This window comes from Lytechinus pictus, chromosome 13, assembly GCF_037042905.1.
Source record: "Lytechinus pictus isolate F3 Inbred chromosome 13, Lp3.0, whole genome shotgun sequence".
Classification (NCBI taxonomy): Eukaryota; Metazoa; Echinodermata; class Echinoidea; order Temnopleuroida; family Toxopneustidae; genus Lytechinus; species Lytechinus pictus.
This window is the reverse complement of record NC_087257.1, coordinates 17,357,027-17,376,209: the sequence shown is the minus strand read 5'-3', so window position 1 is coordinate 17,376,209 and position 19,183 is coordinate 17,357,027. Positions and strand designations below refer to the sequence as shown.

The 19,183-nt window shown below is 36.2% G+C and overlaps 1 protein-coding gene across 2 annotated transcripts; it reads right to left on the bottom strand.

The window, feature by feature from the left end:
- Window positions 1–261: 261 nt before the first annotated feature.
- On the bottom strand, window positions 262–19,135 carry LOC129275078 (serine/threonine-protein kinase 16-like). 2 transcript variants are annotated; one of them, XM_064108451.1, is made up of 7 exons: window positions 18,927–19,135; window positions 13,949–14,168; window positions 13,277–13,419; window positions 9,838–9,958; window positions 9,200–9,295; window positions 7,779–7,903; window positions 262–5,279 (listed from the first exon to the last, which is right to left on the bottom strand). In XM_064108451.1, the coding sequence occupies exons 1-7, from the start codon at window positions 19,001–19,003 to the stop codon at window positions 5,153–5,155; spliced, it is 909 nt and encodes a 302-aa protein (XP_063964521.1). In that variant the 5' UTR covers window positions 19,004–19,135; the 3' UTR covers window positions 262–5,152. The 2 variants fall into 2 exon arrangements, with proteins under 2 accessions (XP_063964521.1, XP_063964522.1); XM_064108452.1 differs by having other exon boundaries at window positions 262–6,437; window positions 18,927–19,130.
- Between the last annotated feature and the right edge of the window lie 48 nt (window positions 19,136–19,183).

Here is a 19,183-nt window from a genome sequence, read left to right as displayed (position 1 = left end):
GCAGATCACAAAAAAGTCCTCTTCGTACCTTCACATTGCAAAGTACACATGATTTTACGTGCAAAAGGAATGCCACGTTGCCAAAATTTTGTTGGAAAAAAACAAAGCATCAAAAGTAATGTGCCAACGTACCACACTTGAAAAATAATTAAAACTCAAAGAACCGTACCAATCATGTACATAAAAATAACAGCCTAAAATAACTATTGTGAGAAACTGATGATCAATGCAAAAGAACAGATGCAACAACATGAACACATGTCATTTTCAAAGATTATATTATTTCATTTTATTTGTAATTCCTATACAGAATACAGACAATACAAGGAAACATATACAGATATATTTACCTTCCCATTGTGCGGTCATATTAAAGGCATTGCAAAATTCAAATTTCCACTGAATGAAAGTGCACCCACCATACACGTAAGAAGAGATTTGTTTATGATTGGTTCATTCTACAAGCATTTTCAAAACATGAAATAACAAATAATTGTGAAAATATGTTGCACGATTAAGTAGACTACGCATACATAAACAAAAAGGCCCTGCCACATCGTTCCCCACAAGCCTTGTGGGTGACTGTTTTTCCGGCCCGCAGGTTGCCCGTTAGGTCGCCCGCATTGACATTTCTCACACATATGTTGTATTATGTAATTATGCCATAATGTGTTGATGTGTATTTTGTGTCAATGAAGTTGTATTTAGGAATTGTATTCTGGGTATGGGGCAGATCAGAGTAAGGCCCCATCCTCTTGAGACAATGACCTTGCTTTCCCGCCTTTTTATTGCACAGAGGCTGCTTTCCTGGTAATAAAAGACACCTGAAAAGAAACTAGTGTCCATCGCTGTTATTATTGGCTGAATCTCTTAACATAGTTGCCCGCAGAAGAGCCAAGTACGTCTAATTCGCACGCAGAAAACTTTTGAACATGCTCAAAACTTTGTTGCGGGTGAGTTGCGTGCATTCACCCGCAACTCATCCGTAAGCCTTGCACGGAACAATTTGGCAGACCTTAAAAAGTGAATAATCGCTTCAGCAGAACTCAAGTCAAGGTTCTGTTCCACATGTACACAATATCAAAATCATTTCTCAGGTTGCTAGTACAATTTAATCAATACTATGATAAACAATGCTCATTTTATCATAAAGTACCTGTAGAATGACCTGAGAAACAGTGGCATGCTTTAATTGTACACCTAATCTCCACGATCCTCCCTAAAGCTCTAGATGACCATACACACATCAAGAGAATGGAAAATGGTATTCTCCTAGTTTGTTTTATTCCATCCCATCAATAGAGTATTTGGCATAGTGCCTTTTCCTTGGGGTTTCAAAGTGCTTCACAATTTGTCTTGAGAATTCAAATTCAACATTGATAAAATCAATAGACCAATAAAATAGTCAATAGCAGAATAAATAGGCCTTCTCACAAGCTCCTTGAAGTAGGCCGAGTACAAAGGTGTAGAATGCTGAAGAACGCAAGATATTATTTGTCTTGCAATTTCTACAGGTTCTGTTTTCTTTCGAGCCTTAATTAGTACTGATATCAACGAACATGTACCAAAACATTAATTTCTTTTAGTGAAACAAAGATTTCTTCATTGTAATGGAATATATAAAAATTATGTTGATGCAGATTCAATAGGGCTTACATATTAGTGGTGCAATCGATGGTCAACAAAGAAATGGTGGGTCATAGAGTTGAGAATGCCATTGCAATGCTTAAAGAAACAAGAAATAGATAAGAAAAGCTGGGCTCTGTAATATAAATGCCCTGTCACTTTATTCTGTGTAACACTTGCGTATGACTTTCGTGCAGTGTTTCCACTTTGAACGAAATTTCCTGAATTCCAGGAAATCCGGAACATTTTCACGTAATTTTCTAGTAATGAAAAAATTCTAGAACATTCCGGGAAACCATAAAATTACAATTAAACGTTAAAACTTTCAATATTCATGCTACATTTCAATAATTGTTTAACTCGTACGTAGCTCAAAATTTTCTGCAAGTAATCCATGCTCGCATTTTGTAATTTTGTTGCTATTTACAAAAAGCGCATTCAACAAAAGAGGTTGAATTCCTTGATTTTGATCACTTGGACCAAGTTTAGGCTCGATTTGTTGTCTGATTTTTATTTATTTTTTTTTAATTGAAAAGGAAATGTCTATGAATTTCAGGAAATTTGAGATCCAGTTTCGGGAAATTTGTTTTGGATCTGCGGAAACACTGCTTGCGGGTGACCATTTTTGCTACTCGCAATTCGCTCACATTGTACTTTGCACGTCTAGCCCGCAGAGGCACATGCAAGTCTGATTTCCATGCAGAAAAGTTGCGGGAGAGTTACGAGTGACTGTACGCAACTCACGAGTGACTGCCCACAACTCAACTGCTAGGCTTGCAAGCTAAGATGTGACATATAGGGTTGTACATGTAGGGCTGATTTCAATAATTCATTCCAATGATCATCAATGTGGAATCAATCACACAAATCAACTGTATAATTGATCGTAAAGCTTTGTGATACAGTCCTCTGATGCTACAATGCTGTGACAGCCCTTCAGCATCAGACAAAGAGAATAACTGTAACACTGGTAAAGAGCTTGCCCTAACGGCACAATGATCAGGTGAGATGACCCCTGTACAACCGCCAATAGAAAGCAAGGTCACACTTCATACACCAATGCCGTGTTACATTATACAAATAATGCACGTAAGCGCGTGCATGCAGGGCCAAATAATGAACGACCTACGAGGAGAGCCAATGGATATACTGCACCGAGGTCCACAGGACCGAGTGCTGTATATCCATTTTGCAAGTCGAGCACAGAGTTCATTATTTAGGTCCTCTATGCACAAGAATGCGTGCATTGTTTGTTTTATACACCCCCCTCATTTTACTTAGTTGCCCCGAATGCTATATTTGATCTACATTCTAGATCTAGTCTAGAGTCTATAATTTGTAATAAGAGATCACATATCTTAATCATGCTGCTCGCACTATCCTGCACTCTGACGTCAGAGTGCAGGATAGTACATTTGGTATGACATAAGAGTGCAGGATAGTGTATTTTGGATGCCATAGTGCAATTTGCTGAATATCATGTGATCCAATTTGGACCAATCAGATTACAGAACTTTTTTGGGAGTTGTATAAGTACATACTGTATATGGGTCCTAGATGAAGGGTCAATGTGGTTATTTTGGAACACAATAACTAATCATTTTACGAAAAAATTGCACTAGCATACATAACAAACAGTGGATCCAGGATTGACCAGGAATAGGGGCCAACAAGGGGGCACCACTTTTTTCTTCCCAAGTTCTGTATAAAAAAAAGGGGGGGGGGGTATCACAACTCAAAGGAAGCATTTTGCCCTGCCAAATTTTGGGGCAAGCAAGAAAGGCACAAAAAAGGGGTCATCATTCAAATTACCACTTTACCATGGGTTGGCATCAATGCAATTTTTACACAAGGTTCTATTGTCTTTTTCAAAATTTTTGAGATATTTTCCTCCAGGGATTGAGACACCCTGGCTTCCTAGATCCTATCAGTAACCCTAATGATCCACTCACATAGTGTAAGACAATAATCTCTGGCAACAAAAAAGCTTCTTAAACTGTATTTGAGTTGCTCCAGTTTCGAACACACTACTCACTCCCATCAACCAAAGGAGCTGTAACAGGTAACCCAGCGGCCCGTACTCTGATTGAATTACTAATACTATGGTATAAATTTGTGGTTTAACTACAATGTATGGATAGGCAATTTTGACATAAATTGCTAATGGTAGAGGTTCAATGTATCAGCTCATTTGACTCTTAATCAATCTATACTGTCTTGGAAGGATGAATATTAAACAGAGAGTTGTCTTCACCATAAAAGAATAAGAAGAGGGCACAGTAAACATAAAAAACTTACATGGTAAACAAAATTTTGACAATTTTGGCTTCCCATAATTTTAGCGAAGGGTTAGACAACGGTCTATTATTGTTAAACCGGACTTTGGAATACGAGCCCTCCTGTTCATGCATACAAATTGCACATCACATATCTACCTACTTTATATCATCTTCCATTTTCTGCAGCACACTGCATTGCTGATGAACAAACAAAAAAAAAGACCTAGCAATCTCCATGAACTGCAAGTCTTTTATACAGCAATGCTTAGAAATCTCTCAGCATGTCCCAAAACATGGGTAACATCTCTCATTGTCAGATACTACCCAATCTTCCTATGCCAAACCAACATGTATATGCTATACAAAACTGCAGATTAGTGGACAATGACAGTGACAAGTTAGACTTCACTCCACCGAAAAGACCACATCTTTGATAAACAGTCTTATACAGTACATTACCCCATTGGGTCAATATCAGCTTTTTAAAAACCCATCGATGTATCTAAACATGTAGTAACTACAAAAGTATGGAATTACACAAAAAGGTGGCCTGTGTTTTGTGCTATCATGAGGGAGTAGCCTGCTTATCAGACAAGAGACTATTTCATTGACTCTGTTCTCCCTAATGAGTAGTCTCTCTCATTTAACCTTCCTTCAAACCCTACCACTCTAGCCTAGACGATCTTACAACTTTTCAATATATCCATTAGATCAAATTGTCTTCCCATGCAGGAGAGTCAGCTTGTCTACCAGTTAAAGAATCTCAGAATACACATAATACCTTGGGTCTCCGCTTCTTTCTCCATGTCAACTACCCTTCTTTCAACATTAAATGGCATCAGAAATCGACATAACAGAGAGATCTCCAATTCCGTATCATTACTTCTTGCTAGCTTCAGAAGCCCTGCACAATGGCAGCCAGTTGAATACAATGGAACTTATTCCATCTTCTATGTGGTGCAGTCCTTCAGGGTTGTATTTTAGGACCCTCACTATTCATGACAACCAGCTGAGTCAACTAGAGAAGTGACAACATGCAGTCCCACAATTCTATACTTGTGTTGTCGATCAGGGGGCCCTGTCTAGGACCCCGTCTTGTGACAGCCAGCTGGGTAAACTAGAAAAGCCACAACCTGTAGTCCCACAAGTCTCAAGCGGTGTCATCCTTCACGAGCTTATCTAAGACCAAGTTCCACGGCGGGAAGTCAGCAATTCCTCAGATTGGAACTCAGACTAGTCCCAGGAGTCTATATTCTATTCTCCATGTTGAGTTGTCCCTCATTGGCCTTGTTCATGACCCAGTCAATGTGTGGTCTCTCCAGGGCTTCTACCACCAACATGCCTGATATAGCATCCAGGAGTCCTTGGGAATACCTAGTGCGAGTGTGGGTGTGAGTGGCAAGTGTGAGAGGGAGCAGGAACAGTCATAAGAGTGTGCAGTGAATGTTATTATTATGATGTATACCAGAGATACGTTCATGATGAAATCAGAAAGTATGACAAAACAATGAGGAAAGTTAGGAAAATAAATAATACATGTACGTATGTGAAAAGAAAGCGATAGTTTTATTTCATGAGAATAGGAAATATGAATTTTTTCAAAATTTTAAGAACATGAAGGAAGGGCAAATGAGGTACAGGTGCATTGAGGAGTGCGGGAAAAGTAGTGAAATGGTGTAATAGATCATGGAAAATTTTGTAAGAGAAAAACAGAGAGGAGGTGAAACGGTATATATATATTTACCATCACCGTCAACAATTAATTTAGAGGGTAAAATACATTGTAAAAGCACAGAAATAGCCACAGAACATCAGTATAAATAAACCTTCTGGTATGTGAGAAATGGAATGTGTATGACATTTTAGAGCAAATATCCAACTTGAAAAAAATACTTCAAGGGGAGAGATGAATAATATATTCTCCCACAAAGTCATTAGCAAAATACTGAGACACACAAATTGTTTTATTCTTATATAGAATATATTAGTACTAGTAATTATTTTCCCATGTGTCTTTTGTGATGCAATTCCTCAAACAAAATGTGAATATACATGTATTTTTGAATGGCCAACATAAGCGATCCTATTGCACTTTAAAACAAAGCCAAATTCATAAAAACATGTAATTTCAAAGAGTGCTAAGTAAAATTTTTTTTTAAATGATAGGTCAAAGTTTAACCAACATTAAATCATCCATAGACTTTTAAGGCCTAACTTTTATTGAAGAATGATATCTAACAGATAAAACACAATACTTTCAATTAAAGGGTTTATATCATTAATAACACTTGCATTTAAAGCTTGAATACCAATCTTTTTTATTTTGTAAAAGAGTTGTGAAAATTTAGATCCTTTCAGTGCACATTAGGTATATACAAAGCTTATATATATATGTATACATTATTCCTTTTTGAAAAATAAAACATAGATTAATGGGTTAGTTTCGCACAAATTTGATTTATTGAGGGTCGTTCTTGAGGATCAACATGAAGCATGTCATTGATTAATTCAACTAAAAGCCCAGCAAATTCCCTGATATAATATATTATGCATTTCAAAGAAGATTAGAAAGGGTAGAATGAAAAAAAAAAGTTGCATAAAAATGATGACATAAGAAACTTTGGGGGCAATTGAATTATGCACTTCTGACCCTTTATATGTGGAACCTTTCTGGAATTATTTGATCCTGATTTCTAGATTAGTTTTTACTGAAAGTTGTAAATCTTTCAATTTATCATGGCTTGAGCATGTTAAAAAGTAAAAAGAACAGAAATGGGAAAAGGGGGTCAGACTTACAAATAGGTTAATCATGTTTTGAAAAATGACTGAAAAAATCATTTTCATTAAAGCATGCATCTATTGCAGTGTGTCTATCAGAATATTTCATGCACATTCAAAAAATTTCATAACTTTCTTAGTCAAAACATTTCATAACTTTCTTAGAAAATTTCTTTATAGGATTTATACCTGGGTTGCTGCTAGCATGTAAGGGCATATGGCAGCACAAAATTTAAAATCAAAACATTAAATCTATAATTCTTGGTCAATTTTCCCAAAACCTTAATATTTGTTTTCTCTCATTCTTGTACACTATATCAAGTTCATTGTCATGGAAAACTTCCGAAAGGAATATAATGCCCTTGAACCAGTTGAATTCTATAAAAAAGAAAAATCAAAGAAACAGATCGATGAAAATTCAAAACTTCTCATTGGTCTGTTTCTTTGACTTTTCTAATTTCATTCAATTCAACTGTTCTGGGTTCATTCTCCTTTTACGGCTGTGGGAAAAAAGATAACTATTCCTCACATTTTAAGATTCACACTTTAAATTTTTGAATAAAATATTCATTAAAGGGGAAGTTCACCCTGAAGAAAACTGTAAAAATAGCAGAAAAAATAGTAAAAAATATTGGTGAAGGTTTGATGAAAATCTGTTAAAGAGTAAGAAAGTTATTAGAGTTCAAAGTTTTGGATTTGTGACATCATAAACGAGCAGCTGCCCCATGTGTTATGTAATATAAAATGCATGAATTTCAAATTTTGTATGGTTCCTGATGACTTAATTTTTTTTCTATTCATGATCGGGTGTGAAATGATTTGTCTATTGATATACAAAAGGTACAGTGAAAACCATTTTCAATTTTCTGAGAAAATGACATTTCATTGAATTTTTACCATTCGCTATGTAGGAATGCTGCTCGCACATGACGTCACAAATCAAATAATTGAAATTCTAATAACTTTTTTATTATTTGATGAATTTTTCTCAAACCTTCGGCAATATTTTTTATTATTTTTTCTGCTATTTTTACAATAAACTTTATGTCAGGGTGAACTTCCCCTTTAACAGAAAATAATTTCTCCTGATTTTACCTTGAATTTTCAGGAAACTTGAAACTCCTGCTGAGTACTGCTAAATGAATACTATCCCCTCTGGCATAGATAGGTTCAAACGGTGAGTGAAGAAACGCCATGTTGAAGAGAACACAGCCAAGAGACTGAGGATACAAAATAAATTTAAAGTTTGTGAATCTATTCAAATGAATCATCCACTGCATTTTTTTTCTTTTATTATTACTGTTTAATTTACTATGTATTATTTTATTTTAGATGCATATATAACATTCAATAAATTTAATTTCAATTTGAAGTTATCTTACATAGTGAAATGCATATGTTCTGTATAACCATCCTCTTCAGTGGGTAGTGTAGTTAATTCTCCCCTTTTTTTACACAATTTATACTTGAAATTAATTTTACCACAGAGTTAAAATTTTTCTTTCAATATTATGAACACGTGCTCAGTGACAACAACAATACTGATATCATTATACTTTCCAAATATATTTTGTAGATTCAGTTTCAACAGAAATCCCACTATAAATCCACTTGGGTGCGTAGTGGTGTAGTGGTTCTGACTCTCGCCTTTCAAACAGAGGGTCATGGGTTTGAATCCTAGCCATGGAGTGTTTTCCTTCAGCAAGAAATTTATCCGCACTGCGCTGCATTCGACCCAGGTGAGGTAAATGGGTACCGGTAATTCCTAAAAAAGCTGTGCGCACCAGAATCGGTAGACTAGCTTAGCCGGGCTAATATAGGAGTGTCTCGAGCACCTAGCAAGGTGGATACGTGCGCTGTACAAATCCTATTTAATCATTTAAATGCTCTATGCATCTTTTCGTAGAGACCTTCCTGTATTCCCCACTTTGTCAATTATGAAATGTAAGTGTTGGTAATGAAAGGCTGTATGAATGATTCCTGCAGGAAAGGCACAGCTCTAAGACTTTAAACAAGATGCCTAAAACGGAGAGCAAAGTTGGCTCAGTCGATAAAGTGTCTGCCCGTCGAACCAAAGATTGTGGGTTCGAGTCCATCCCGGGCAGATGACTGAAGCCAGTGCGTTGTGTCTAAAAGTCTCTCCCCTCTTTCATAGATACACTTTGTTACAGTGGAAAACACTCCGTCCCTCGGACAGGACATTAAATGGAGGCCCCGTGTAGAGGAGAGTCACCACCTTTGCACGTTAAGAACCCACTGCACTATTCGATTAAGAGTAGAGGGAAACCCCGGGGTAGTGGTCCACCTGCATTCCCCAAACCAGTTGCTAGTATACAGGAGAGACCTGCGGGTCACAGTTCTGTGTGCGCGCCCTTCTAGGTGACCCAGATTGGCTGGCTCCTCCAAAAATGCGCCTTTGAATGTCTTTGACAGATATATGGTGCTACTGTATACAAATGCTGTGCATCATTATCATCTAACAGGGATTTTCACAAGCTTTGATCAGAGATACTCACCCAGATATCTACTTTTTCATCCACAATGCAATGACTATCAACATGGAAAAGTTCTGGAGCTCTGAATAGCATACTGCACTTTTCAGCTGCAAGATCCTAATAATCAACAAAGATAAAAATAACAATTTCAAACTTTTTCCACAATTCTGAAATGGTTTTATAACTTGTGCAAAGGCTAAAATATCAGTTTACAGATACTTCAAATTTTGATTTAATCTTATGATACTCAATGGATCCTTATCGATGTCATCATCTCCTTAACATCATTGGAAAAACACAGTCATTTTAATCATATGTTACAAACCGTACAATGCATATAAAGAACATATGTGACCGTTTGCCTCAAAACCAGTATCATTGTCATACAGAGGAGCATTTCATGAAGAATTTTGTCAGTGACTTAACTAGTTTTCTGTCTACCACTCAGTTACAAGCTTTTATAGTAGCTTATAACTTTAAACATTGAAAATTATCTCATAAAACACTCCCCAGGGTCCCGTAACACAAAGCTTAGCAATTGATCGTACGCTTGATTTTCATGATTGATTGTACATTGTAGTCAGTGGAATCAATCGAAAAAAATGTTCTACGATCAATCGCTGACCTTTGTGTTAAGGGACCCAGGTCTCTTTTCTTACCTGTAGAGCACATGCCTCAGATCGACCTTTGACCTCTATCCTTGCTTCGCCCATTGAGCCAAAGTCCATTATGACAGGTGTATCATCCTCAGATAACATCACATTACCTGGCTTCATATCTCTGAAGAAAAAAAAACACAAACATATACCGGTATGTATATTTCAATCATAACGAAAATTATTCTGACCTGAATTACCACAACCCTGTCATTAAACCATCTTTCAATAGAGCATAATTTAAGCTCACAAATGAGAAAATTGGGTACATAAATTATATGAAAGAGGGCATTTTTATTTGACATACACATCCCAAAGCAACCGTTTTGAATTATATTATAAAATATTCATTAGTAAATTCATTTGTCAAATCCTATTACCAATATTCATTGATTCTAGATCAGAGTTTAATTATATATGTCGTATTTCAATATCTTATATTTTTATCAACTATTGTATGTGTATTGTATGTATCAATCATATTTGTAAATAGTACGCAATTCAGCCGTAAGGCTGCTATGTGCAATGTTTTTTTATACCGAAATAAATAAAATAAATAAAAGGGCTCAGATATTTTCAAGGCCAATACGAGGGGCTCAGAGGTCGAAGGTCATGGCATTTGTGGCCATAGCCTGGAACCATATTTATTCTTATGCATTTTATTACTAAATAAATATTGGTATGTTACTTACGACACCTGAAAGAAGGATAATTTGCATTTTGATATAAAGTATGCACTGCAGATGAGCACCTAGTTAATTCCTCAGTTCTACATCCCTACTTTATGAATCCTGGAGTGTCAACATAGAATATTAATAATAATATAGGCCTACAGTTCTTGTACAGCGCATATCACATTATGAATAATGTCTCTATGCGCTTCCAAAGGACTTGGATACTATTACCCCAGCTGTAGCTTGGCAGCCGTAATTACTAAGATTACAGCGCACATGCATTTCAAGGAATGAATGCAGCACAATGTGGATGAATTACTTGCTGAAGGAAACTACGCCATGGCTGGGATTTGAACCCACAACCCTCTGTTTCAAAGTCCGGAGACTTATCCAATGGGCCACAATGCTCCACGCTAGAATTAGAAGTATTACTATCATTGCTATCTAGAAGTGATTCCTGAGCCCTGTTGCATGTTGGCAACCTTGAGACCTTGCCATCTTACGTTTGCTTCAATGGAGTCCTTTATTCAATTGGTTGTTGCAGTCAGAGCTGCCAACCACACTTGACAAAAAATCCTATTATTTCACCCAAAAAATCCTATTTTTGGACAAAAAATCCTATTCAGACCCGTCGTGTACTTTCCTACTATACATCTCATTATTTTGTTGTGCTAACTGTAATTTTTACATCCGACAGGCAAGGTTCCACATTAACTTTCTTTGGTGGTGGCCCCAAAAATATAAAGAAAAACATTAATTAAAAATGAATACAACAAACTTCTGAAATATCAATTCTGCAGCCACTACCACTAAGTCACTTTCACTTTATACATGTACATCTTGTATGTAAATCTTGTTTGCTGTTAATTTACTTTGCTAATTGATTTGTGGTAAAATAAATTGTTCGATCATTGTAAATATGAAATAATTGAAAGAGAGTAAAATGTATTGTTCCCAGGATGTGTGGACTTATAAAAAAATCTCTGTATAGACACACACTCATAATGGTAACAATAAATAAATAGTGCAAAGCTAACTCATATAAATGTACAAAACAATGATTTTTCCTTTCTTCCTCTTTGAATCCTAAAACCTAGATTATACAGGCTCCAATTCCCATTTATTTTTGTTTTCTCTTTTGCAGCATATTATAGCAGGAGAAAATCACAGAAAAATATGCTGCAAAATTAGAACAATGCATAAAAGTGGGAAACGAGCAAAAAAAATTAAAAGAATATTTAATACAAAAAGAAAACAATACTAATAAAAGAAATAAGTGAAATAAAACAAAAGAAAGAAAATGAAGAAAAAACAGAACAGGAAAAAAATAAAAAAATAAGAAAATGGCAAAAGTTACATCTGGAAAAAAAGTGTGAGAAAAGTCCTTTACTTTGCCAAAATATTTGAAAAATTCACATTTCATATCAATGAAATGCCTTCCCAAAGTATTTTCTTTCTGAAGAGTGGTTAAAGACATCATTTATAAACAAAAAAGGAAAAAACTATCTGCTTATTTTTTGCTAGAAAAGACACAGCTTCGAAAGAAACCAAGTATCAACATACATACAAATGCCCATATGGGACTGTGATGTACTCACCTATGTGTTTTATGTGTATTGATACATTTGGAAATCGGTCTTTTTGAGTCAAAAGAGAGGTCATAATTCCTGTTTTTAATGCTTGCAAATAATCAGTTCACACCAGATTTTAGTAATATGGACTGTAGAAAGGCATTTCATTGGTGTAAAATGTGACTTTGACATAGATTTTCAAAGTTCTGTGGAAGATTTCTTAGCAGCAACATTTCGTATCGTAGCTCCCCAAGTCTGAATAGTGTGATAGCGCACAGATAGCTATAGCTGCAGTGGTTTCATGCAAAGCTCACGCACGCCAGCCGGCCGGATAATAGCTACTGTATGCTATAGCGGTAAGCCTATGTAGTCATGTGTGTGTGTATTTGTGTGTAGATCAACAAAAAGGGCGCATGTCGAATTGGTTGCAATTTGAACAGTATAAAGTTGATAAATGCGTGCAAAATCGGGAGAAAAATTGTGCTACTTTGAAAATTATTGGTTGCCCGATTCGGGCCACCAAAACTTAACATTTTTCAATAATGATTGCCAGAGGTGGATTTCTGTAATGTCGAGCCTTGCCATAGCTATATTTTCAAAAAATCGTATTTTATTTGTAAAAATCCTAGTGTCGTATTTTAAGTGAAAAATCGTACGGAATACGACAAAATCGTACTATTTGGCAGCTCTGTGCAGTGTTACTCATAACTCTAGAAGTCATCGTCACAGGAGTAATGCATCGCAATTTGCTCCACATTTATTTAACCTTATTTTAACTGGGCTTTTTCAGACCAGGATATACTGGGGGAGGGGTCAACTTGACCCCCTGCAGATCTCCTCTGCTGATTGCACGATCGCAACGAAAAAGTAATTTGTGTAGCAGATTTTTACATAGGACTATAAATAATTTAAAGTTAATATCTTCTCTCATGTGACAAAAAAGAAGAAAATAATTATGCCCAGTATTAGATAAAGAATGATACTAAAAGTATTCAACTTGGCAGAGTGGTAGAAAAACTCTTCCAAATATGAATGTTACAAAAAATTGTAAAATATCAAATATAAAGAAACATTAAGACAATTTGGAATTGGTGTAGTAGTCAGTCAAATGTTGATAATTACAGTACTTTGGCAAAAACTTTAGTACATTGGATGAGAATTAACTTCAACACCAGTATATGACATGAGCAAACTGACCTGTGTGCTAATGGCTTGGGTTTGGCTGAGTGCAATGCCTTGATCCCTTCACATATGCCTCTGAATATCCTCCAGATCCTGTCTTCAGGCATGTGACTTCCATTGGCTTTCATCTTATCTAGCTCATCTTGTAATGTTCCTCTCTATAAGGAGAAAAAAACCCAGATAAGTCTAAAGTTGTATGGTGTTTTTCATGGGGAGTGGGCTACTATAAATTTGCCGATGCATTTGCAGTATAAACTTCATGGGGGGCAATCTTCACATACCTCGAAGATATTGTTAGACCAAGCCTCCTTATAGCCACTGGAAACTGTCAAGCCAGAACGTAAGATAATCACACACATCATGATTAGATTAGGAGTTGATTCATCGTTAACCTCGTTTAAAAAAATCCTTTATGAAATGACAATATAGGAGTAGTTTTTCATACAATTCTTTCACAACTTTGTCAGAAACAAGATAATTTTTACCACTTTGCCTAGTTAACATTGGTCAATTGATATCACTTCAATAGATGCGGGCCATATAATATATCATAAAGATACCACACTGGCACTTAATTGCACTTTGAGCTCTTGACAGAATGGGCAAATCATATATTATCATCATTAATATCAACCATCAATAATCACTTAACATTTCACATTAAATCATAAAGTTACTAGAGTATACCTTGAACAATGGCAACACCAAAAGAACTTCTGTGAGACCTTCCTTTCCTTTCACCGAGCCCCATTCCTCTAGCCCTATGAGGTTCTTATGTTTGAATTGACAATGATATTCAGCCTCCTTCTTCGCCTGTCTTTCATCTTCAGCCCCGTGGCACTGAATCCGCTTCAGAGCGAACTTATCCCCGGCTCCGTCTTCCACTTGGTCCACAACACTGAATCCACTGTAATATAAACAGGGTTGAAATGGTTATACCTGCTCCATCTATAACACTGGGTGATTTCAAGTTCAGTGTTGACCTTTTGGTGTTGGTGTTAGGTAAATTTTCACATGAGTACATGTATAACACCAAACATAAAATGAACATGGTCCTGAAAAGTCACTCACTGGTTGTTGAGATGTCAATAATGTGATCTGGATCAGTTTTACAAACTCCGAATAGGTTTTGGAGCTCGGGGAAGCAATACAAATTCCAACACTAACACCACCATCAACGCCAACATCGGACTTGAAATCACCCACTGAACCCACTGTAATTGTAACCAGGTTGATCACTACACTGAACCCACTTTAATACAAAGCTGAAATTGTTATACCTGCATTGTAACTTGAGCCCTATAAACTGGGTCGACATGATTATAACCACTGATTCACAGACCATGTTCTATACAGTTTAATTAGCTATTTACAGTGGAAAAACTTGCCATCTGAAAAAATTTGTAAAAATAACTATGCTTCACTTTGCACACGAACCCAATGCAGGTGATTTTTTTGAACCCCCCCATTCTCGGAGTGTTGTTACCCGTAGTTGCAAGGTTGTTAAAAATCCTGAACGTTTCACTTTTTAATGGCATTAACCTTGTATTCATGTAGCTATAGTTTATATCAATTATTTATTCTATGTTCATTTTATCTATGCTTTGGTATGTTCGATGAATACATATTGATTGTAAATACAGGGGTGTGAGTGGTCACAAATAAAAAGATCTGAAAAGAGTGTTGAAAAAGTCTGAAATAGAAAGTTATTGTATGGTGGTGTGACCTTAATTTGCGCGTTACCTAATTTTGCGCACGGTTAAATATCTCAATTTCTAATTAACATCTTGAAAAACTGATATCACCAACAGAAAGAGCAACTTCAAATCACTTAGTATGGTAATTTTCTTGAAGGTAAGGTCTCTATTTGTGAAAATATTGGCAAAACATCGGCAAATTTTGTCACCTTTTGCGTCCGCTCTGAGAAAATTCAATTTCTCGACAAGCATCAAGAAATCGCCAGTTTGCAAGCAGAGCTCTCCAAATAAGTAAGTAAAGTGTGGTACCAATCTAATTCATGGCATTTTAACCTCCATCTGATATAATTATCTTACCTTTATCTGCTTGATTTCTTTTCTAAATCCTTGCAAAACAATCGTGCGCAAATTAAGGTCACACTTTTTATGACACTTTTTCAGCCGAGCGCGCACTAGTCGATCGCCATGGAATTTTGAGATCGTGATGCCAGCGAAACCATTGACCTACTTTATAATTCCGTCAAGCGAATAGGACTTTGGGATCTTGCCTTCCGTTTGGTATTAATGGTTTTGATTAATTTTGTGTGAGCTGTGAGAAATTATTGATTGAAAATCAACTTCATGATTATTTTTAAAATGTGTGCAAATTATGGTCACCCCATCATACAGAGTAAAGCAAAAAATAAGCTGAAACTAAGCTGAAAATCAAAACCCAAAAAAAATCTGAACTCTCACACCCCTGTAAATATCATGTGTACTCTCTTACCCCTAGAGGGGGTTGCTAAAGTTAATAAAACTTACTGCTCATTAGTTAATTTGAGTCCAACAAAATTTTACAGAAATGCCACTCCATCATATCAGGGGCCCATTTCATAGAGTTAAAACTGTTGTAGCTTTGCCTTTATGGCAACTACCATTGTTGGCAACCTTGATTCTGATTGGCTGATGAGCCCTGTTGCCATGGTAGTTGCCATAATGGCGAAGTTACAACAGTTGTAACTCTTTATGAAATGGGCCCCAGTAATCAAACCATGTTGCTGAGCATGGACGGTAATATTAATTTTTGTTTTACAATTACAATTAGTTGTATTATTGCAAGTGGCATCTAGAATCAATTGATTTGAAATTAATAAATCTAGATCTAGACAGTTCAGTCATTATTGTCTTGATCTAACAGTATAGGGCCTTAAAGTGAATTGACTTTTTTTAACAACATACACATACCAGCATGCAAGATTATTATATAGCTGAGTGTGAGTTTCCATATATGCTTTACTCCGAATATGGAGGTGTGTATTTAAATTCTGACTTGTCTGAAGCCATTATTTAGCAATTTCTTTTTCCTTTAATTTCAACATTTATTTTTTTAAATTCTAAATCCTGTAACCTGTTATTGTTTCTTTTGGACAATATTGACAAGTGGGGGCACTGTGTCTGTGCAATTTCAATTTTGTTGTAAATGTCTAAATTGGTGATTACAAGGAAAACAAAATTAACCAATTAGAAATTGGATCAAATCCCAGGTTGAAATGTTAATTTTGCTTGAAAATTGAAAACAAGATGGGAGAAATTACACACTATACACAGTCACAGACTCACACAGATTAAGAATTTTAACACAATTCACAATCCATAAAAGACCATAGTTAGATAAAGATACAGTACCGGGGCCTAAATCATGATGGCATTTCATATTTCAACATCAACACAAAATGCACAGAACAATTTCTTTCATAGAAACTGCCACTAGTAGTATGGCAGTGTATCCTATTGCCGGACACCTTTATTTCAGTGCTTTAAAATGACAACTAGAGGAATTACAATCAAGAAAAATTAGCACTTGCTATTCCAAATATTATGAAAATTATGAATATGATAAATTATCTTATATTTTCCAACCGTTTTCTTTGCATCGCACTTGCCGCATACCCCTCCACGAAAAACAATTATTCTCGTGCGTGACAAATTACATCATAATTCCGGACGCGCCAGACGGGTAGAAATATTCTTGATTATAATGATGAAAGAAAAAATTGTTATAATTTTTTCTTCATTTATCATATCATGAGTAAATTCCCGGGTAAACTCTTAGTTTTAGTTTGCCTTCTTATATCGAATCTGAGCAGATCGATGTTGGTGATAAATTTGTGTTTGCTATTTTATTGCTAACTAATTTTATTTATATTTTTAACTGCATGTGCCATGTTCTATGGCACTTTCCATTATTATGCTCGTATGATATCGTAATCGTGACGCCGCTCAGTCATCAAGTTTTATATCGATGCGCTGTCGATCGTCGACGGCTCTCTTATCACGGTAAACCTCTCGCGCACAAGGTACCTTGACTGAGCAGTAGAGGCGCATGGCCAATATTGGAGACTGTCTCCATTGTGGGAGATTATCTCCAATATCAGAGACAAATTGTAAAGAATTTTGGTATCCAATTTCAGAGACAGTCTTCAGTTTTGGAGACCAATTTCCTTTGTTTACATTTGCTGCAAAAGGATTACCTTGGCGGCAAATAAAAATGTGATAAGCAGATTCCTCATGAAAAATTACCCCTTTTCACCATCTACTTTAGAAATTCACCGTCTACTTTTGTTTTGATAAGGAATTTTGTTGTCAATCACACACAAAACAAATGGGCTTCTGACCTCAGCGAGACAAAATTTTACGTGGAAAAAATCATGCTTTTGTTGGTGTTGTTTCTTTTGTCCTTTTGCAAAGAAAGTCTCCAATGTGGGAGATTGTCTCCCCTATAGGAGAGAGTCTCCCAATATTGGCCGTGCGCCTCTACTAGTACTAGGGTGTCTGAAGCCACACTGAAAAGTGTCAGCATAAGACAGGCTGATTTAGGGGAAAATATGGCACATTTTTTCGGGGAAGTTCAGGCTACTAGAAAAATGTGATCTGAATTGATTATTAACTTGTGTTTGGCATGTATGGAAAGAGAAAATTCAGGGGCTTCTTTTGACAGTAAGGACAAGTTTATATGATCATTTTAAATAAGGATTTAGAGAAAAATTGCAAACCCTTATTTTTGTGTGTGTTGAGATTGTCATTTCTCCATGCGTTTTCTATGGGAAAATGAAATTTCTGTTTTGCACAATTTTTTTCACTTTGTCGCAATTTTTCATTGTGATCTGGTTTCCAAATCTTTATAAAAATCATACCATCAGATAGAGCATGAAAAATCCTATTGGACTCTTTATGGACAAGTTTTTGGCATTAATAATAAATTTATAACAGCTCTCGGAAGCTAAAAATTTGGATTTGTGTGTGTCCATTTCTTAACTACACAGTCTATGGCAGAGAAATGCTGAAAATTGACCTTATTTCATTCTTCTTTTTTGCAGCCAATAATTGGATTTTTTTAAAAAATGTTACATTTCTGTCAGTCTGAAGGTCAAAGAAAATGTGATATTTTCTTGAAATAAGAAAAATAATTTTTTTCTCCAGACACCCTACTAGTACTACTGCTGAGAAATAGCCGTCGACGATCTGATCGAAGGAGTGCACAAGATTGAAACTCGGCAAATCAGGCCAATATTTCCATTAGAAAATATATCAATTGTTAATGCAAAACTAAAACTTATATGATATTATAAGCATTTTCTGTCATTTTAGAGATAAATAAGGTAAAAGTTGGATTTTTCGCCTTGACCTTGTTTTTGCAATCTTGTTCTATGTATTTGCTCTGTGAAACTGAATTGCGGAAGTCTTACGGTACGAAATTGTTTTCGAACGCAGTAATATGCGCGTCCGGAATCATAATAGTGTCCGGTAATACAATACGTGACTATACTTCTAGTTCTACAGTCAAACGTTGACCTGGCTAGCATGCAGCATCACCTCTTGCGACGACTCAGTCTCGCCAGCCTTCCGCCGGGGCGGCGGCCGCGGACGCGGGGCTACGATTTTGCGACTTACGCTGGACCGAGCTAGGCGCTGCCGAAAAAGAGCCTTACCCTTCTCCAAGCCGTTTGATTATATAAAATCGCCTTCCTCCCACTGTTATCCGTTCCTTGGTACATGTACAACCCATTTTTACAACTTATTTATAGCTTGGAAAGATAAAACCTGACTAAATCAAACGGGCAATTCAGGGATGGTAATTGGTCTCAGTAAGCCAAGAAATATCGAGGATTAGTCCCATTCGATGAATTCGGTGTAAGTCATAGAGATATAATATATATGGTTGGGGGTCCTAAAGCTACGCGGGTCC

Coding starts and splice junctions, on each gene's coding strand:
- LOC129275078 (XM_064108451.1), bottom strand. CDS start 19,003: ATGGGTTGTACATGTACCAAGGAACGGATAACAGTGGGAGGAAGGCGA. Junction 9,959..13,276: donor CCCAAGCCATTAGCACACAG/GTCAGTTTGCTC, acceptor TTTTTTCTTCAG/AGATATGAAGCCAGGTAATG. Junction 5,280..7,778: donor AAGTTTCCTGAAAATTCAAG/GTAAAATCAGGA, acceptor CACTCGCACTAG/GTATTCCCAAGGACTCCTGG.